The 21,868-nt window shown below is 35.1% G+C and overlaps 1 protein-coding gene across 2 annotated transcripts; it reads left to right on the top strand.

Annotated features, from left to right (window-relative positions):
* Positions 1 to 1,756: 1,756 nt before the first annotated feature.
* Positions 1,757 to 21,272, top strand: QS (quinolinate synthase). 2 transcript variants are annotated; one of them, XM_088868640.1, is made up of 9 exons: positions 1,757 to 1,908; positions 10,480 to 10,593; positions 11,707 to 12,566; positions 14,622 to 14,906; positions 15,479 to 15,697; positions 15,867 to 16,046; positions 19,535 to 20,047; positions 20,642 to 20,803; positions 20,915 to 21,272. In XM_088868640.1, the coding sequence occupies exons 3-9, from the start codon at positions 11,763 to 11,765 to the stop codon at positions 20,981 to 20,983; spliced, it is 2,232 nt and encodes a 743-aa protein (XP_088724766.1). In that variant the 5' UTR covers positions 1,757 to 1,908; positions 10,480 to 10,593; positions 11,707 to 11,762; the 3' UTR covers positions 20,984 to 21,272. The 2 variants fall into 2 exon arrangements, with proteins under 2 accessions (XP_088724766.1, XP_006853026.1); XM_006852964.4 differs by lacking the exon at positions 10,480 to 10,593.
* The last annotated feature ends 596 nt before the right edge of the window (positions 21,273 to 21,868 follow it).

The following is a 21,868-nucleotide window of genomic DNA, read 5'->3' as shown; positions in this document are numbered from 1 at the left end:
CCTATTTGCATCTCTTTATAATGCCATCCGCATGAAACAATTGTTCTTTACTAAATCTACTCTATATTTTTTGGCACTAATTACCATTATTTTAAAGTACAAAATGTTTTGAGCAAGGGTATTTTTGACATTAGGAGGGGTAATGTTCCATGTGAATGATGTTATACCCCCACGTAAATGATCTCATTTTCTACTATAATTAATAAATGCTCTTCTTTCTATCATGAATTTATCCTTTACCTTTGAATAATTACCTAAAATACCCCTAAACAAAAAGTTACTATAATATAGGAAAAGGGATTAAATGTCCAAAAAATTTGAGTATATTTAGTAAATGGTGTGGTTTTCATAAAGTTGCAACCTTCAACAATCCAGGGGCACCGTTAAATCTTAAAGGAGTTATCATCCTCCACTCGATAGATGATGGCTAGGAGAGTGTGCATTCAGTATTAGCATAATGTCATGTCGTGTTGATTGCTACAATTTTTCATCACCTTCCATCGATTATTTGTATGGCAAGGCGATGATAGTTATGAGTTATGACCGTTCTTTAACTATCGTCTAGTTGATATCTAGTGTACTTTTCATGGCTATAGCCAAGGGAAGAGCTCTTTGGAGAAAGATAAAATACTAACTTTATATAAGGTTGCAACCAATATACCGTAACGATTAATCAGACAAAGGGAAGAGCACTTTGGAGAAAAATAAAATAAAACTTTATATAAAGTTGCAACCAATAGACCGTAACGGCTAAACAGACATGGGGCCGGTGGCAGCTACTGGGTGCTAACCGATAAACCAGCCTAACCAAAGAAGTGCCAGGTGATAAAAAAAAAGTGTTAAAAATTTAAAAAATACAAAAAAGTTTTTAATAAAATATAAAAAATATATTAAAAGTATAATTATGCAAAGCACACCAAATAAAAGTTACAAATTAATGAAAATAATGGATTTTAAAGAATTTGTATCCAGGGGTATTTTTGAAATCTTCCAAAAAGATAGAAAAATATAAAAAATGATGAAAAGCATTAAAAAATTACATTACAAACAAAATCCCTTATTTTTTAAAATTATATATATATATATATATATATATTTTTTTGTATCGAGGCAGTTCACCAAAATCTGAACTTGCATGTTCCAATCTAACTAGGCGGTTAGAATTTGAGCCACCTCATTTTTTTCTACATTGGTTGTAACCCTATATTATAGAAAAAAGATAAAGGAAAATGTTTATATAAGATTGCAACCATATATTATAATGGTAAGGAGCATACTAAAAATTCAATAGAAAAGAGCTTTTTAAAGTTGAAAAGCTTTCTAGTTCATCATCTCAACTTAAAAATAAATGGATCTAGAGAGAGAGAAAAAAAAAAAAAACAATCTCATAGACTTGTCTATTTTTTTAAAAAATTAATATTATCCACTTGATTTGCGTCATTTCTAAAATTTAAATTTTATAACTAAGATTGAAGAAAGAATTTTTAGAAAGTTTTCTGACACAAAAAAAGCTCCTACAAACAAAAATTAAGTGGGCACCATACCAAAGATAGAACGCACACGTGGCAAAAGAACGTAAAATAGGTCTAGAGGACTGACTCTCTAACCTTGGTGCCTAAACATCGAGCAATTCCCCCTCCCATCGACCTTTTTCTTTTCAACGACCGGTCTACGTCTTTTGACAAAGGAGTAAAGTGCGAGCTAGTTACGGCCAGAAAATTACGCTATAAATGTGAAGTGTGCAGGAAAAAGCGAAGGAAAGCTTAGAGAAAAAGTTCAAGTGTGATTCTCTCTCTTTGTTTCTTAACAGTGTTATTTCTCTCTCTAGGATTCGAAGTTCAGCTATCGCATGCCTCTCTGTAAATTGAGAAACAGTGATTAAGAGAGCACATCAATCTCTTTTATAAGGTATGATCCTTGTCTTTTGGTTGCTCGTTTTGGAATTTAGTCCTTCAATTTCTTCCTATTGGAAATGATGAATTTTACTCGGCAGATGCACGATCTGTTTTCCCTACTCGCCGCTTTTCGTTTTCCGAATCATCTCTCTGATACTGTTTTACTCTTTGAGTGACGCTGCTTGTGTGTTGTGTTCATCTCTCTCTAACATTACTCTCTCTACTAATTTCATTTAACAACTCTCTTTCGCATTCTGTTGAGTTCATTTTAACATCTGTCTGCACTCTATCTCGCTCTCCGTTGAGTTTAACTTCTCTCTCTCTCTCTGAGCTTGGGGATCCAGTGGAATTACGATGCTACGCCAATTTTCTGCTAGAATTGGAATTTTCATAAGAAGTTTCATTCTTTTGTTAAGTAAAATTGGAATTTAATTGGGGAAGAAAGCTAATTATCAAGCTTGGAATTAAATCTTTTGCAGCGTTTGAAGAAGGGGAAAAAAAAAATCGCTTAACAAAATATGAGGTTTTTTGTGCTTTTGGAATGAATTTTATCTATTACTGGATCGCAGTTGGTCCTCCTCATTTGAATTCTAAGTTTTCAATATTTTAGTGGAGATTTGATAGCTGAGTTATTTTTAAGGTTCAGAATGAATCGCCTGGCTTGGACCATAGGTGGGCCAACTCCTCTAAAAGGAAAAGCTCGAAAAGCTTACTCCTCTTTCCGAATGGGACAGGAATGGGCCTTTCTTACATAAAGTCCGTGGAAATAAATAGTTAGGGTGGAAATGGGCACTCCATCTTGGAAATGACGAAAATTGTCCTGTATTTTTATTTGTTACGACGGCCACGTTTTATGAGTAAGGTTAGAACGTGGGTTAGAAAAACCGACCGGTTAGATGGGAACTGCTAGGGTCCCGACTTCGTTTGGGGAGTTCTAATATGCATATTAAACTCCCCAAAAACATTTGGACCAAAACCGGTTGGAATACATACAAACCGGCCATCTTTCCATCTAACTGACCGGCTTTCTGCTAACCGGTCCAGTTAGCCGTTATATATGCGATTTTTACAAATAACGGTCATGTATAAATTACGGGCGTTATTTTCCAATGGTGGCCGTTATTTGTAGTAGGCACCTGTGAATCATGTTTTCTACTATTTTTTGATTCGTTTTCTTGAAATTTTTTTGCTTTTTTTTTCATGCATTATTGCTGTAAATCATTATCTAATGTGTATATAACAAGAAATTATGAATTTGGATTGAAACATCGAAAAAGAAAGAGTTTCTTTGGATTGAAATGGCTGATTTTATCGGGTTTTGAAAATTTCCAACCATTTTTTTAATAATCTCTTCAATACCAAATGGTTGTTGATGAAATTTGAGGGGTTTGATAGATATTCGAAACATTTACAAGATCTGTGTTTCAATTTGTTCGTACAATGAAAGATTGTAAGTTGATTTTGGCTCGAAACACTCTACTCAAATAACATGTGTTCGATCCAAAAAACATATTTCTGATCAATTTAATGGTCGTTTTTTATCGAATTGCGTTGTGGATTTTGATCATCAAGGCCTCATCTTACAAATAAAATAGGTATGTTTAGTTATGATTGAGTACATTTTTTTATATGAATTTTGTTTTTGCACAATGTCGTGAAAATTTCATAGATCTGAAATTTGCTCCATTTTTTCAATTAAATAAAACATACCGAATATTTTTTTATAAGATTTGGTGTGTTTGAAAGATTATCTAAGCCTTTTGCAATGCATGTGTGTGATTTGTTCTATTATCCGAACATTGAGGTTCGTTTCTTACTCAAAATGTTGCTCGATTTTAGGGGTTTTTTAGAAATCGATTTTTCTAAAAAAAATTTATTTTTCTTAATAAAATTATGTTTTTGATGAATATGGGAAGTATTTGTCTATTTTGCTTAATAAAATTATTTTTTTGATAAAATTATTATTTTTTGCTAAAATTTTTTTTTTTTTATGAATATGACAAAAAGATCAATTTTTCTTTTTTCAATGTTATATTTTTCTAACAAAAAAAAAAGTACATGACAATGTCACTCAATCTTTAGCTCGATTTTTTTAATTATGTTTTTTTTAAGTGCATGATATAGTTCAATTTGTAATGATAGAAATGGTACATTTTGGTTTTTAAGTGCATGAAAAGAATTTAATTGCCTTTTGTTTAATGAAACACTACATCATTGTATCGTATGTGTTTAGTTCTTCTCCGTTTTTGTTTTGTTTTTCTTTTCTTTTTTTTCATTTTTCTATCAAGGTTTTTTTATTGTTATAATCAACTGTATTTTTTTTTAGAGCCTTGGACGGGAATATGTTTTGTAGCAAAAACAAAAATAGCATGTTGACTGATATTTCTAGTGTACGTGTTGGTGATAAGCAGATTATGAAGTCATAAAGAAAATAAGCTCTGATTTAGCATTAAGCTAGAATACAAGATAAAGAGGTTGAAGAAGTAACCTAACCGGCATTTTGAAATGGTTGGAAAGTAAAGAGTTTTTTTTTTTTTTTTTGGGTAGGATTGCGGGATACAATTACTAGAGGAACTTGGAATTCGTGAATGACAAGTATTTATATATTAATTTATATAAAAAAACTGTTTCAATTTTTTTTTTTTAAAATAAATGTAGGTAATAATATAAGGAATTGTATATAATAAGGCCATTTGCCTTTGGTACATGAACGTCACAATTAATTATAACCATCAGGTGTGAAATATGATAGCTTATATGCATTACAAAGTTCGAAAAATTTTCTTTTTGAACTTGAGCTTGATTAATGAAATAAATGCAGCCACCCAATTTCACATCCAATGGCCAAGATTAATTGTGACCACTTAATATCAAAGGTAAATGGTTTCATCATATACTTTTTCGTAAGATAATGTACACTAAATCTATGTTTTTTTGTTCTTTTTTTTAAAAAAAAAATTGGGTGGTTTTGACCCATTTTTGTTCTGGTTTTAACCGCTCCTGGCTCCATATCCGGTTAACCGGATTTTGCAAACACTGGTTAGAAGTCAAAACAAGAGCTGGCAACGCGCCCGGCCTGGACCGGGCCACCATGCCCTAGCCCAGCCCTAGTCCTTATTTGGGTGTACCCTAGCCTTATTGGCACCGAATGAGGCGGGACTAAATAAAATAAAAGAAAACTAATCAAAAAATAAATAAAAAAGGGTCTGGCCAGGCTGAGCCTGACCCTACTCTTGGGATATATTTTGTGGCCCACACCCTGGGATTTAGGGTCGGGTCAGGCGGGGCTGGGCAAGTTCAAAGATCCGATGCCTTTTATCGAGACAGTCAGAGCACTTCGGTCTTTTTTACCAGATATTGATCGTGTCTTTTTTGTTGCTCTCTTTGAAAGTTTGTTCTTCAATTTTTTTCCATGGATGTATGATTTGCGTTCCGCTTTTCGTAAGCGTCTCTCTCGCACACGCACACACATACACATGCACACTCGAACGTTTTACTACGCTTGTGATCATTTATATCTCTATATAACATTACTTTATTAATTTCATTTAACATCTCTCTCTATTAAGTTCATTTTAACATCTCTCTCGCTCTCTACTGAGTTCACTGAACATTTTCTCTGCGTTTGTCGTTCCTGGTATAATTACTATGGGAAACTTTATGCGATAATTGGATTTTTTATAAGAAACGTCATTTCATTGTTAAAGAAACTTGAAACTTAATTTGTTGTAAAAGTTAATTATCAAGCTCGGAATTAAATCTTTTGCAGCGTTTGAAGAAGGGGCAACAAAAAAAAAAAAAAAAAAAATTCCCCTTTTGAGAACAAAATTTGAGGTTTTTGTGCTTTTGGAATGAATTGTCTTGTCACTAGGTCACAGTTGTTCCTGATCATTTAAATTGGAAAATTTAAATATTTTACGGGAAGTTTCATTTCAAGGTAGAGAATGAATAGCTTGACAATGCCTTTGACCATACGTGGGGCATCATATGCGAAAATGAAAATGAAAAAGGAAAAGGTGAAAAAGCCTACTCCTTGTTCCGAATGGGACAATCTTATATAAAGTCCATGGAAATAAATAGTTAGGCTGTGAAGGGGCCACCCATCTTGGAAAATGATGAAAATTATGACTACCATGCTCTCTAAGGATGGTTAGAACTGAGAAGAAGAGTTGGCATTGGCCCTTGCTTTGGGCAGGGTCATCCCAGGCCCTAACCTGGACCTATAGCCCCCATCAAACCAGACGACGCTTGACCCTGGACCCATCAGTACTGCTTAGCTGGGCCATATAGAATCAAGGAAAAATAAAGGCAAAAAATAAAAGGGAAAAAAAAGGGCCCAGCTGAGCTGAGCCGAACCGTGTATGGCCCAGGCCCATGCCTTGCACGGCCCTAGTCTAGGGCTATTTTTTGTGGCTTTGGCCCTAACTTTTTTAGGTCTGGGCTGGACCACCTGGCCCATTGCCACCCTAGAAAAATAGTCTAACCAAGATATTCTTTATAAGATTGAAAGTACAAAAAAGTTTATATAAGGTGAACCTTATACGGTACAAGTAAGGTGCACCGAAAAAACCCAGATGGTTGTTTCTATGATAGAAAACTCTCAAATCAATCATCTCGACCTAGAGATTAATAGACATAAAACATGGGGGATTTTTAGTCCTAAAAGTAGTTCATCTTCTAATATATTATCTAGACCGTCCATTTTCAAATATTTATAGAATTGCTTGATCATCACCATTTCTGGAACTTTAAATTTCATAATGGGGGGCAACAATATATTTTCATATCATCGCAAAGGCTTTTGCAGTACTGAAATTGCATTTTCAACATAGTTTTAAGGTGCGCCTTACTGCAATAGTATAAGGTTTGACACCTTATACAAACCTCCCTTAAACAAAGGAAAACCTTTTTATAGAGTAGGCTTTAAACAATCAAATAAGAGCTCACCTCGAACATGCCACTAGAAGAAGTTGTTTAGATGCTCAAATATCCTCAAATTGATCATCTCGACATCAAGATGCATGGACATGAGAAAAGAAATAGATTTCAAGTTTTTGGAAATACACATCTTGTAAAGCATTTTTGGACCGTCAATTTTCAATATTTTAAAATTTCATAGGTCTGCTGGATCTACATTATTTTTGAAGTTTTAAATTTTATAATTAAAAATAAAAATATATGTTAAGGCTATCACAAAGATTTTCGGTATTGAAACTACATTTCTCAACACTATTAAGGTGTATTTTACTTTGATTGTCTAGAGCCTTGGTTCTATACAAACCACAACTTTAAATAAAGGGAAACGTTTATATGGAGCCGAGGCTCTAAACAATCAAATTAGAGCCTACCTCAAAATTTTACTAGAAGAGGTTGTTTTGATGCTAAAAAATCCTCAAATTGATCACCTCGGCATCAAGATGCATGGATAGTGTAATTTGTAACTCATTTTTGGACCGTCAATTTTCAAGATTTTCAAGTTTTCATAGATCTCTCGATCTATACTATTTTTGAAGCTTTAAACTTTATAAATAAAAGATGAAAATATAGTTTAAGGCTATCAAAAAGATTTCCAGTATTGAAACCATATTTCTCGACATTATTTGAAGGTAGGCTCTAATTTGATTGTTTAGAGCCAAGGCTCTATACAAACCGTACCCTTAAATAAATTCAGCTTCACTTTACAATGTCTTGGTGAGCCAGCCGACTCACCACATCATGTGCATCTCCTCATGCATCAAACATGAGACGGATGTCAAAAAAATTACAAATTAAAAATAATAATTATTAAAAATTAAAAATAATAATTATATTAATAAAATATTTGAACAGTTAATTACTCTTGTTTTTAAATGGACCATCTATTAAGATGGATACTTTATATCTCTATACCGCATAGTGTAGAAATGCAGTCTAGAGCGCATGAAACAATTTCCCAGTTTCGAATCCAATATCTATCGCTGTAACAAGTGCCTCCGACGGCCCGCCACATCTTGAGCCTTTTCCTATATTCATATTTAATCCTCGTTTCTTGTCATATTGACTTAAAAATACTCAAAAAATTTCATGAGTTAGTGAGAATGAGAATAGGGTCATCATAGGAGACACCAATTCCATGTATGCTTTGTCTCACTACTACTTTTGCTCTTTCCCTTTTTTAAAATACCCAAATGCGTTCCCTTTTTTTGACCAACCATCTTTGAAAGCTAATCTATTGCACCTTTGACTTTCTCATCGAGCCCTTCAACGTTATGGGGTTTTAATTTACAAATACCTGTAAGATTTATTTATTTATTTTCTCTTAGTGGGGTAATAATTTACAAATACCTGTAAGATTTATTTATTTATTTTAGCCTTGACCTGAAAACAGTATATGTATTCATTAAGGCCTCGTGAAAAGCCATGCTGTATTTATCTGTTCGACAAAGATACGTGGTACATAGCACATCAAATCAAAAGGCTCAAAGCAGTACACTGAATCTTTACCAACGGTTTTCTCGAGGAAGGATTTTTTTATTTCACGAGCTCCTTTTAACCGTATCTGGCAGAAAAAGCAACGTTGCCATTACAACAGATACGAACCCCATCAGGAACCCCTATGCTATAAATAGGAGTGGGTCCGGATCTAATAGAAGTTACCGAATAGCATTGGGTAGGGTTCATATTATACTTGACCTGACGGCTACGTGAACCCTTAATTTTAGTTTACTCTAAGATTTAATCCCCAACTTTAATATCATATGAGTACTTTTCGTCTTCTTTTGATTCTTAAAGGTTCAAACCCCATCCCAATCCTTCCTCTCTATAATTCTCCTTCTCTTCGTTTTTTGGGGTCATAGCTCTCTCTCTTTAATTGTTAACTCCTCAAAAATTGGTTTTCTATTGTTCATTGTTGTAGGCTATAACTCTTTAATTGTTAACTCCTCAAAAATTGGTTTTCTATTGTTCATTGTTGTAGGCTATAAAAAAAGTAGCTCATAGTAAAAGTAGCTATAGAGCTTATCAAAACCTGGACCCTACGGGTACAGTTATAGATCCAACTTTTGGACCCAAATATCTTTAGGTTTGAGGTTAAACCCTACCCTAGCTATAAAGGTGTCAACTTTATACTATTGAAGTAAGGTGCACTTCAAAACTATGTTAAAAATTCAATTTTGACCCATAAAGCCTTGCGATGATATGAAAATCTATTATTGTTTTTAGTTATGAAATTTAAAGTTTCAGAAATAGTGACCATCAAGCAGATCTATAAACATTTGAAAATCTTTAAAATGGACGGCCCAAATAATATATTAAAAGATGAACTAATTTTAGGATTAGAAACCCCATGTTTTTTTTATCTAAAAATCTCGAAGATGAGCTGATGCTTTCTAGCATAAGAACATCCTTCTCCAATGGGTTTTTTAAGTGCATCCTACTCCTACAATATAAGGTTCACACCTTATATAAACTTTTTCCTTTAGGTTTTTTTTTTTTTTTTTGTTATTATTGTTGTTCTTTAAATGATCATCCAGCAAGAAATAAAAATGACTAATGTATTGTAGCATGCATTTCACAAGGAGGTTCACAAGAGATAAGAGTAAAAATTTGATTCATTATGGTAGAGCCTTTTTCCTACTATATGGGGGTCAACTAATAGTACAATTTTGATTGTGAGTTTGTGATTAAAAATTTTTGTGGCGCATCTACCTTTGAATATAAAAAGTCCAGAGACAAAGAGAGTTTAGGACAGATTGTGGCCCCAAAAATCTGAAATTTTCTCCACATTTCGAGCGACTTTGGTGACAACGATCCCACAAATTTGACTTATTCGAAGGATCTAGTTTCTAACCATAGTTACGGGGACTATCAATAAATCGGCTTACTATAAAATCGGAAACAAATCGTATTATTTAAAAAAATTGGATGAAAAAATCAGGTAAAAAATACAGATGAGCAAAAATACTTCATATAAAGATATCGTTAATATATCGGATTAGGCTAAAAAAATTGGATAAATTTATAATATTAGAAATTTTGAAATTCTAAAAAAAAAAAATTATGTTAAAGCCATCAATTACTAATTCATCTATAAAAACTTTATTAGACTAATATAATTAAGTCAGTTAGTTTAAGTGCTTCGTTACTCTTATCCAATCATCCAATATTAAATACATAATTAACTAGTATATACCAAAAAAAATATACCATATAAATCAACCCATTAAATACTTTAAGAAATATTATACCCGCTTATTATATATCGAAAACAAATATATTATATAAAGTTATTCATTAAAATACTTTAACTATGGTATGATGACAAATATACTATATAAACTTATTCATTAAATACTTAAACATCCCTGCTTAAAAGGTTCGAAAACAGATACACGATTTTTGTTTTCTCATTACAATGATTTAACTATAGTGACTATGGTCACTCTATCTATAACTATGGTTAAAGTTTTATAAATTTCTTTATTTGATTTAACTATAGTGACTATGGTCACTCTATCTATAACTATGGTTAAAGTTTTATAAATTTCTTTATTTGATTGGAGGCTCGTAGAAATTTGAGATTCACATCTCTATGTTTACGGTTTAGAGAGAGAAGGAAGCAGGAAGAGAAGAGAGAAGAAGGAAGAAGGAAGAGAAGGAAATAGGGCTGAGCTCATAGCCATTAGGGTTTATAGACAAAAGAAGAAGGAAGAAGAAAGAGGTCATGGGCTTTACACTCTCTGTTTCTCATTCATCAGTAAAAGACTATGTTTTGATCTCTAATTTGTACCATAAACAGGATTTTCATAAAAACAATTATCACAAATAATCACAGAAATCTGCATGTGTATGATTTCTTTATACAATGATTTACTTTACAAAATGATTTGTTATAAACAGTATTCATTTACACAATGATTTTCCATAATAACAAATGAAATCTGCAACTGTGGCTTTGAAGAACATAGTGGGGATAAAAGTTTCTATTTTAGGTTTTTTTTTTTGAAATAATATTTTTTTCAAAAGGCATGAAAGTAGCAATGTCTGCAATACACAAAACAGGAAAAAAAAGATCTTTCAAAAAAAAAAATTATGGGTAAAAAAAGACACGATATTTTTGCCTGATTTAAATCGTATTATGAAAAAAGAGCCTTTTAAACGGTTTTATGAAAACTACGCTATTTTTTGCCTGACTTTGTGCAAAAAGTCGTTGTTTAAAGCTGTTTCCATAAAAAGCCTAATTTTTTACAAAATCGCCACGGCGATTTGCTAACTGTGGTTTCAACTTTAAACACCCCCGTAAATCCCTGTTCTTTTCATTTTTTACAATTTTTTTCTAGTGTCCTTTTGTTTGCCCTTTTCATATGCTAATATTTCTCAATGAATACGTCATGTACGACCTCAAAAATTGTTATTTTTCTTCTCTTTCTATGAATGTTTCTCACATTTAACAAATAATTACTTATCTATCTAAACAACCCTTAGTTTAAGATGTTTTTAATTTTTTTCCAGCAACAATGTGGAAGAAGATTTGATATTACATTACCGTTCACCAAAAGAAAAAAGAATTGATATTTGGTTGATGTTTTCAATCCCGAATCTTGTGTCAATTCCTAGGATTTGGGCCCTGTGCTAACCTCGTTTCTCGCACCTCCTTTAGATTTAGGTCGCCTCCCTCTCTCTCTCTCTCTAACAAAGCACGCAATTCAAGGATCTTCCAGTTGACATTTATTCCACTCTTTCTGCAAGTTCTCCTCTCTGTAGTTTTGTTTTCTTCCTCTCTCTCTCTCTCACAAGTTCTTTAAATCTCATGGAATTGTTTTCTTTCTGGTAGGCTACTAGTCTTGCTTTCAGCAACCCAGCAAGGCTAACACCAATAAAGGAAGGGAGATGGACTGTGCATCCATGGCTACTACCACTAGAGGCTCCTCTCACTTCACTGGTAAGTTACCACAGCCAAACTCCTTACATGGGTCATCATCTTTCCTACAGATGAAGCAAACCCACTTCTCTGTTCAAGCCATTGGGCTCAAACCACTCCATATTTCTTCAAAAATGGAGCTTGATCATCACAAACACGGAGGATTTTGCAAGCCGATAGAGAGCTTTCGAGGACGCCCCCTCATCGCGTGCTGTGCTCTAGCGGAGAGGCCTACTAATGTTTCAAATTATTGTGTTTCTGAAGACCTTCCTTATTGTGAGCTCCAAAGGCTTGTTTCTGAGTTTGAAGGCCTGGTGGAACCAGTGGAAAGGGTTAAGAGGCTTCTTCACTATGCTTCTTTCTTGCCCCATCTCAATGATTCTGATAAAATTAAGAATAATCGAGTAATGGGGTGCACAGCTCAAGTGTGGTTAAAAGCTGAAATGGAAGAAGGTGGGAAGATGAGGTTTTTTGCCGATAGTGATTCAGAGATAACAAGGGGTTTTTGCGCTTGCTTAATTCATGTTCTCGATGGAGCTTTTCCTGACGAGGTTCTTCGTTTGAAGACGGAGGATTTGGCCTCTTTGAATGTGGGTTTGGCTGGCCGAGCTCATTCAAGGGTGAATACATGGCATAATGTGTTGCTTAGTATGCAGAAGAAGACCAGGGCTCTTGTTGCAGAGAGAGATGGGAGGCCCTTTGTTGAGCCTTTCCCTTCTTTGGTTGTGGCTTCTGATGAGATTCACCCACAAGGGAGCTACGCTGAAGCTCAGGTTAGCCCGTGAACCTTGCCTTTTTTTTATGAAATGGAAGTTTGGATTTCATATTTCAATGGCTCATATCTGAGGCTGTAGAAGTTTCTGGAGATGAATGATGTGCTCTTGTGATGGAAGATATATGTGGATTTTAAGATGAGTTTTATGAGACTTTGGTTATTTGTTATCTATTGGTTAAAATTCCTACTAAAAAAGACATGGAAATGAAAGCAATTTTGAGGAACATGTATTGTTGTGGAGCTGTTTGCTCTCAATGTCATTAGTTGATTTTATTTGTAGTCATTGATAATGGATCTTATGTAAATTTTGGTGCTAATATCTGCATCAGAATTCTAAAGAATGCAAGACAGGAATCATACTTTTGTTTCATAAACTTTGCCATTGAATAATCCTTGTCAAAACCCTTTGTTTCTAACATAAAGGCAGGTTAAACTTGTTAACAGATGGGAGGCTCCTTTCTTCCAAAACCTTTCTCTTTAACTTCTATCACCCCATTTACAAAATTGCATAAACATGCTTCCCCTTGCATTTATTTTGAGTCTTACAAAGAATCCCCTTTTCATTATCTTCGTTTTGGTTGCACTATTTGAGAGGACACAATTCACAATTATTTTCTTGGCATTTCATATTCCATTTTCTTTTGGAGTTTCTAGAACCTAAATAATCCCCCTTCGATGAAGCATGCCCCCTGTACTATAGGTCATTTCCCAAATGCATTCATGCGCTGGCAAATATGTTCAGGATTCTTTTGTTATTGGTCTTCTACCATGTCTTTTCAAGAGCAACATGGAGTGTAGTTCCCTACTAACTTGCAACTACTTTTTGATATTTCATTTATAATGCTTCATTTTTCATCACATTTAATTGTTGCAAAACCTTTTGTGCAATGTTTCTCAAGGTTTGATGAACACTTTCCTTTGAAGTAAAAGCAGAAATATGATACTATACACACTGGTTACCGAGCTTTCACCTCTTTCCTGATGTGATAATAGTTTTTTCCTTTGCTTTGTGCTGATTCACGCATGTACAAGTCGGTGTTTGACTCTGTGATAATTCATGCTTCTTCTAAAAGGAACCATGATCATGTGTAATCCATTTAGGTTTTCTATACACTACAGCTAGTGTTCCAAGAACTTGTTTGGTAGTTAGGAATTATGAGCCTTGTTTTAATAGGATAAACTGGTATTTGAATCCATGATGGTTGTGCTCTGGCACTTAAATCCTAGTTACCAAACCAAAGGCCAAATCCACCTATTTTGAGCTGTACATACATGGTAGTTGATGTTTAGTGTCAAAAAAAAAAAAAAGACTCGTATTGGGACTTCTTAGGTTCCCAAGACTGAGTCAGTTATGACAGAGTGCAGCTAAGATGAGGATGTTGAGATGGATGAGTGCCAAGATTACAAAGGATAGAATTCGGAATGAGTACAGCTGAGGAAACTTAGAGGTAGCTCCAATAGGCAATAAAATGACGGAAAGTAGACTTAGGTGGTCTGGTTATGTGCAGCTTCGACCTAGAATAACACCAGTTAGGAGGGATGATTTGATTTAAGTGGAAAGCTATAAAAGGGCAAGGGGAAGGCCCCAAAGGACATGGATAGAAGTAATAAAAAAAAATATGGTGATTTACGGTCTAATTGAGGGTATAGGCCTGGATAAAGTAGATTGGCATAACATGATTCGTAACCGCCCCCAAATCGTTGGGATAAGGCTTGAGTGATGATGATGATTATCTTAATTGTTATGATTATCCTTATTTTTTCCTTATTGTGATTTTCTTGTACTTGATCCCTGAATAGTTTCATGGTGTACTCATAACTGTTACACAAACAAATCATACATAATAATATTCCTGGGCTGATTGCAGACAATTACAGACAGGCCATGGTGTAATTGAAACATAACTGTTACACAAACAAATCATACATGATAATATTTCCTGGGCTGATTGCAGCTAATTGCAGACAGGCCCTACTATTTAATGTGCTATATCTTTCATATCCACATATTGGCTCAATGGGGCATCTGAGTTGCATTATAGTGTATTTGCAGGCAAAGTTTTTATCCCCCGATGACTTGAAGGTTCAAGAACTTGTAGAAGTTTTAACAGAGAAGAAGATTGGAATTGTTGCACACTTTTATATGGATCCAGAGGTCCAAGGTGTCTTAACTGCAGCAGCACAGCAATGGCCGCATATCCGCATATCTGATTCCTTGGTTATGGCTGATACAGCTGTAAAAATGGCTAAGGATGGATGCAAATTTATCACGGTTCTGGGTGTTGACTTCATGTCTGAAAATGTTCGGGCAATTCTTGATCAGTCTGGCTTTGAGAAGGTATTGTTATTGAACATCCCATCTTCTCTTCTCCATCAACTCACTTTTGGAAAGCTATGCATAATCATTACATGATGTGTACATGAATGTCATGTAACTGCCACTTGAACTACAGAGTAACCACAGTATAACACATTCGCAGTTGATGTTGATTATGCCTTAACATATATGTGAGGTAAATCTATGATTTTGAATGACTAAGTTACTAGTTTGATGCAGATGAATGATGTAGTTACTTACTCCAGGATTGTAAAAATTCATAATGGGAGTTTCTTCATACAAAACATTCATGTTCATACCTTTTTAGGGAATGGGAAATATGTAGGTTCAGCATTAATCAACCATACGGCCCTTCTTCAGATATAAATATGGTGCATATAAATTTTTTATACAAATTTAGTTAGGGGATGGGAAATTTTCCTCAGCATTCTCAGCATGCTTTTTGTCAGGGAATCCAAAACGGGAACCTCAATAGCATATCCATGAAATATATAGCAATGAGAACTTTTTAAGCAGAAATTTTTCATGTTTACTATTTTTCTTTATACCTTAATTGACAAGCCAGATTGCAGGTTGGTGTGTACAGGATGTCAAGTGAACAGATTGGCTGCTCATTGGCGGAAGCTGCAGAAAATCCTGCTTACACTAACTTCCTAGAGGGGGCTTCACGGTCACCTCCTTCTTTGCATGTGATCTACATCAATACTTCCTTGAACACCAAGGCAAAATCCCATGAGCTTGTGCCAACAATTACATGTACCTCCTCAAATGTTGTCCAAACTGTTCTACAGGTCAGTAAATTGGAGCATATCATAGTCTTTTTAAGCTAGGGATCTCCATTTAGTTGATCCTTCTTATACCTCCTTTGGTAGTGTTTGCTACCTTTATGATGAGGGGCTCTTTTCTTTTATTTTTTCCCCATTTCTTGTTCTAATTCTATGGTTTTGGATTGTTACACAGGCATTTGCCCAGATTCCGAATTTGAACATTTGGTATGGCCCTGATTCGTACATGGGTGCTAATTTAGCAGAGTTATTTCAACAAATGTCCAACATGTCGAATGAAGAAATCTTCGAGATCCATCCGCTGCACAATAGGAGCTCAATAAGATCATTATTACCCCATCTTCACTACTATCAAGTGAGTCATTTTCATCAATAATAGTATACATTTTATAATTATGTGGAGTTTAAAGTTCCTTGAACAAATCACATACCGTTTGTGAGATCTATATGTCAACTTTCTGGTTGTGTATAAATGTGTAGGCAAATTCAATCTTAAACTATTGGATCAATTTTTTATTCTGATGGCACTGTTGTCGATGTTACATATTAACTTATCTAGGATATAGGTGCATCCAGAGATGCAACTGTTACAGTGAGTCTACCCTCTCAATATCCATCTTGAAGATGGATTTTGGATCCAAAAATTTGCAGGTCCATCATCTAGACCACTTTGACCATTAGTTTGTGATAAATAAATAAATTACGTACTACAAATGGTCTATTTGTACTTTTTTTCGTTTGTATCTTCATTTAATTTCTTCAAAGATCATCAGAGCTCGAAACTCATGGATCGGTGGTGGGATTACTTTTAGTGATTTGGGATGTGTTTTGGGTCCTACATCGCTCGAAATCTAGGGCAGACTCCAGAGTCTGCCTACTCAGGAAATAGTTTTCTTTTGTTATATATGTTGCATATCTTTACAATGTATATACATCCAGTATAGAACTACCACCAACCTTCCTTCAGATAAGCATATGATGCTGTTTTTACTTCATATGTCTTATTACTCTTGCAAATTTCTTCTTTTCCTTGTAATTTTATAATTTCTCACTTTAAAAGTACTGAGATTTATGTATAAATGGGAAATATCATAAAAATGGTCAAACCACCTCCAGAACTCATTAAGGTGGTCAAATCAACAAATTTATTAACAAAGTGGTTATCTTAGTTAGATTGTTTCACTCAAGTGCCTCCTCAAGTATTTGTTAAGAAATACCTAAAGGCCCCTGTTTAGGGTTTGGAACCCTGAACAAGCTAGCCTAGCTTGGTAATTTAGCCTATAACACAAGTAGGGCTGCAAGTTTGCTAGGCCGGTTGAACAGGCTGAGCAAGGCCTACCCGAGACAGGCCCCATCTAGGTCCCTTTATAGGGACTGTTGGGCCATGCTAGGCCCTAGGCCCTAACTTAGGCCCGCATTTTTAAGCGGGCCAGGCTTAGGCCTCAGACGTGAGGCCCCTCGGGACCTTATTAGGGTTAACAGTCCATGCAGGCCTGACTCAGCCCAGCCCATTGTGTTTTAATGTTGACCCATTAAGACATGAGCTAATTAAGTTTAGGGTGGAAGAATCAAATGATAGCTGATGGGTTCATTTAATGTGTATCAGTGCATCTAATTAGTCATCAACAATCCACCCATGTTTTAGGTGGCAGAACCAAACACAGTTAATTTATTGATCCATCCATGGGTAGTAGTTTATTATATAAGAGCTAGTAGTTAATTTAGTTTTTAATATGCCTATATTTGTAGTGACTTCATCAAATTAGTAAGTGATCTTTTATGAACATGCCTTTGGTGGTGCTTGATTTTATAATAAGAGCTAGCAGCTAGTTAAGTTTTTGGATACACCTATATTTGGGTAGTGGAATCAAACTAGTAAGTGGTGGTTATTATATAATACATAGCAGCTACTTAAGTTTTTTGCAACACCTATATTTTTGGCGGTGGAATCGAATTGGTATGCGGCTTATTACAAAATAGTTTGCAAAAAGGTACTTTAGCACCATACGAATCAAACCTGAATAAGGCGACAATAAGAGTCCAACATGCTAACCACCCAACCCACACCTGCGCAGGTAATAAAAATAGGTACCTAATTTTATTTGCATGGGCGAGTTGAAGAATCAGGCTTGGGCTATGTAGATGTTGGTGCCCTCCCGGACCCGGGTCAAATTTATGTGTCAGAGGCTGTGCCTAGATCGACTTTAGACCAGCCCAAACCTGGCATACTTGCATCCCTAAACTCAAGTGGGACCAAATTACCAAAAGGCTCCTGCTTGTTCTAGATTCTGAAACAGAACAAGAAATTATCATGGAACGAAATATGTTCTGGGTTTGAGCCCCTAAACAAGTAGGGCAGCTTTATTATTTGGCTTGGACCACATATGTCAAGTCAAATGACATGTTTCCAGGTTCCAAACTCGGATTAAGATAATTTACTAAAAAAACATGGTCTGGGGTTTAGAACATGGATTTAGCTTGGCCATTTACATCATTTGGATTGGCCCACTTAAGTAGAATTATTATGCCCCTGTTTGTTCCGGATTTTAAATCCAGAATTGGGGCATTTAGGTTTTTTAAACAAATTTGTCGTGGAGGTAATGGAGAGAAATGATCTCTTTAAAATTAACCTTCTTTTTGACAAATCACTTAACTTGATTAACCCAATTATTTTTAAAGTGGTTGTATCATTTTAATGATGTTTTCTCAAGCAAAAAAAAAGAAAGAATAAAGTTATTAAGAGCTATGAATTTACGTGATAATTTTTATATTACTTGATTCTGGGGTTTCTTCTATATGTGAGAAGGCGGTTTATACAGTATTGAGCATTTTGAGCCCATTTACCCAATAACCTTATCTGTTTCAGTACAAAACTGTCAAGGATGTATGAACACCAAAACCACCTATCTAATGAGCACAATAACTACTTATGAGACAATCATGGACAATGAGTTGTCATATAGCCAAATGTTTTCCTCCTTATTAAGAAATATATGCAGTGTCCATGATTCCATAGCCCATTTTGTACCAGATTGTTTGCTTTATTTGTTGTATGGTGATAAGATAATTGTGATCAAGCATATCATTGTTTCTCAGTTTTATTTGCTTTCCTTAATAGATTGCTTCAGTCTGTAAAATGTGAATATGACAGTTCAGTAAGGTGCGAGATCTTCTGCATTGAATTTCAAAGTAAATAACATGATATAAAAGGTTATTTGTATTAAACATTGTAACCCTAAGAAGTAGAAACCTGCAATTCTTCCCTTCTGTCATGCCGGAATGTTATAAGTATCTTTCCTCATATGTCTTTCTGCTGTTATAAGTTTATCTTAAGGCATTTATGGTCAGTATAGCAAGGGTTTCTCATGAAAAATGTAAGGGCATTAAGCAATCCTACAAGGAAACTAGCACGCAACTATGTGAGACACATGGGACTCCATTGTGGACTTCTCCTCCTACATATTCTAGAACCTAGAAAATATGTTTTATGGCACCACTCATTGTCCTCTCTTTTGGGAGCACACAAATTTACCTGTTTCAAGAGACTTACAGAAGAATCTTGACTGGAGCCAATTAACTAAAGTTTGATCGTGCAATAGTTTAATTTTTTTTGCAGATCTTCCTTGTCATGGAGATATAAAAATTGACTCTGCTGCATCAGTATTTCTTTACATTTTTTTTGGAAATTGTATTTATTCTGGGGTTTTGTAAGTTTTCAGCAAAAGATTAAATTAACAGCAAAATACTTGTAGGTAAATGTAATTGATCTCAAATTTTCTTTAACCAATTTGTTTTATAATTGTTTTTCATCAGTCATATTTTGTGTACTTTTCTCTTAATCAGGATGGCACCTGCATTGTCCATGACCTTTTTGGGAGCGAAGTAGTAGCAAGGATACGAGACGGGTACAGTGATGCATTTTTAACTGCTCATTTCGAAGTCCCAGGAGAGATGTTTTCCTTGGCCATGGAAGCCAAAAAAAGAGGGATGGGAGTAGTGGGTTCCACCCAAAACATTTTAGATTTCATCACTCAACGAGTAAAAGAGGCCATAGAGAGAAACACAGATGAAAGCCTCCAATTTGTTTTGGGAACAGAATCAGGGATGATTACAGCTATAGTTGCAGCCATTCGAAAGTTGCTTATTTCAGGGAAAGCTCGCCCTGGAAGTGCATATATCAATGTTGAGATTGTGTTTCCTGTCTCTTCCAATGCAGTAACAAAAACAGTGACTTCATTTGGTGGTTTGAGTTCAATAGATTCTAGCGATTTGGTTAAATTATCCGTTGTACCAGGAGTGCAAGCTGGCGAAGGATGTTCTATTCATGGTGGTTGCGCTTCTTGTCCATATATGAAGGTAATCAGTTCCTGTCCATTTTTCAGTTTCATTCTGCTATATGTAGTTTCTTGCACGAGTTTAACAAGTTATGGAAATGGAAGTACTAGTTCCTGTACTTTTATATAGCTCTACTTTGGTACTTTGTGGGTATGGGGAAGTATTGCATATTCCATTGGTGAATTATACAATGAGAAAACATAACCCTTTGGAGTAGTCACCTTCCTATGAAACTATGGACAACTATTGAGAGACAATGAGATCCACCACTAGGGTCATGTCCTTTTCTGGTGGGACCCACTCTCAAGTCACCATACATCATCTCAATGCATGGTGATGACACCATCAGACTGTTGACTATTCTGTAGCCATTGGATTACAATATGATTTCTTTCTCTGTATTCCGTAATTCTTAGTATCATGACTTTTTGTGGGGACATGATCATAGATGTCGTGTTCTAGCCAGTGCTGAATTGTCATCCAGAAAATAGAGTTTAACAGTTTCACTATCACTTAAGGGTTTAACACGAATGTGTGGAATTTCTAACATTGAAAATAAGTTTTCCTTGTCCATAGACATCTCTAATTGTGATATGTTTATTTCTGATACAACAGATGAATTCGCTGAGCTCACTACTAAGAATATGCCATCAGCTTCCTGACACTGAAAATAGCCTTTCCACTTATAAAGCCAGTCGATTTGAAGAGAGGACACTCCATGGGAGATCAGTTGCTGATCTGGGTTGTGAACCAATTTTGCATATGAGACACTTTCAGGTTTTTATCTTTTATTTCCTATTTATTCAGTAGATTCATGTTCAGGTAAAATCATACTGCCTACTGAATTAGTGAGCACAACAAATGACTGGTTTTGAGTTTCTTGTATAGGCGACTGGGAAATTGTCCGATAAGCTTGTAGATCAGATCCTCCTCAAATCGTCATCAACAAGGATTTGAAGCTAAGTGGCTGAGATTTTTTAAGGAAAGATGAGGCAACAAAAATCACGAAGTCTCTATTTTGATACCCCTCGACAATTCATGCATGAAATGCCTGTTCGAATAAGCAGCAAAAAATCACGAAAAATTCTGTTGTTTCCTTTTTGTTTGTCTTCTGCATTCAAGATATAAGAAGAATATAGAATGTCAAAATTGTATTATGCTCTCTTGTGAGTTTTTTTGTACTTTATTATAGATAGTATTGGATATACAATATACAAAATAATAAAGGTTTTTTTTTATATTATTATTTCTTTTGTTTGAACTTTAACATCTCATTGAGAGAATAAAAATAAAGTGCATCAATGGATAACAGGAAAAGAAAAAACAACAGACTATTAAAGCAAATGAGATAGTATTATGTAAAAGTGATACAGCCTCCGAAAGATGCCAAACTCCGGCAACGCACATGCTAATCACCAGTTGCAGCTTTATCTAGTCTGTTTGCTTGTTGATTGTGTCCTCTGTGGACATGGTTAAATATAACCTCCTCCTTCGTAAACCATACAAGATGTAGTCCATAATGGAGCTCCACTGCCATGGTGGATGTGCAGGGGATTTGTACCAATTGTTCACGTTTGTCGAGTCTCCTTCAACTACATTCCTCAAATACCTTGTATCAAGTTTGATAACATCGCTTTTAGGGCCCGTGGTTCTGCCTCATTAATCCCACATCTATGCAATCGACCCTCGTGGGTCCATATGGTGGTTCCATTATTATCCCTCGGCAGTCCATCATATCCTGCAATTTGTTCTTCACCCTTAACAGTGCCGTCAAAATTCAGTTTGACCCAATGGTGGTTTCCACTGAGGTGAATTCGTAGAGAACAAACTGAGGTGATTTCT

The sequence above is a fragment of the Amborella trichopoda genome, chromosome 6, assembly GCF_054954075.1.
Source record: "Amborella trichopoda isolate Santa Cruz 75 chromosome 6, AtrichopodaSantaCruz75HAP2 v2.0, whole genome shotgun sequence".
In the NCBI taxonomy this organism is placed as follows: Eukaryota; Viridiplantae; Streptophyta; class Magnoliopsida; order Amborellales; family Amborellaceae; genus Amborella; species Amborella trichopoda.
The sequence above is the reverse complement of the archived record's forward strand: the minus strand, read 5'-3'. Positions and strand labels throughout refer to the sequence as shown.

Coding starts and splice junctions, on each gene's coding strand:
- QS (XM_006852964.4), top strand. CDS start 11,763: ATGGACTGTGCATCCATGGCTACTACCACTAGAGGCTCCTCTCACTTC. Junction 15,698..15,866: donor TTGTCCAAACTGTTCTACAG/GTCAGTAAATTG, acceptor ATTGTTACACAG/GCATTTGCCCAGATTCCGAA. Junction 16,047..19,534: donor CCCATCTTCACTACTATCAA/GTGAGTCATTTT, acceptor TCTCTTAATCAG/GATGGCACCTGCATTGTCCA.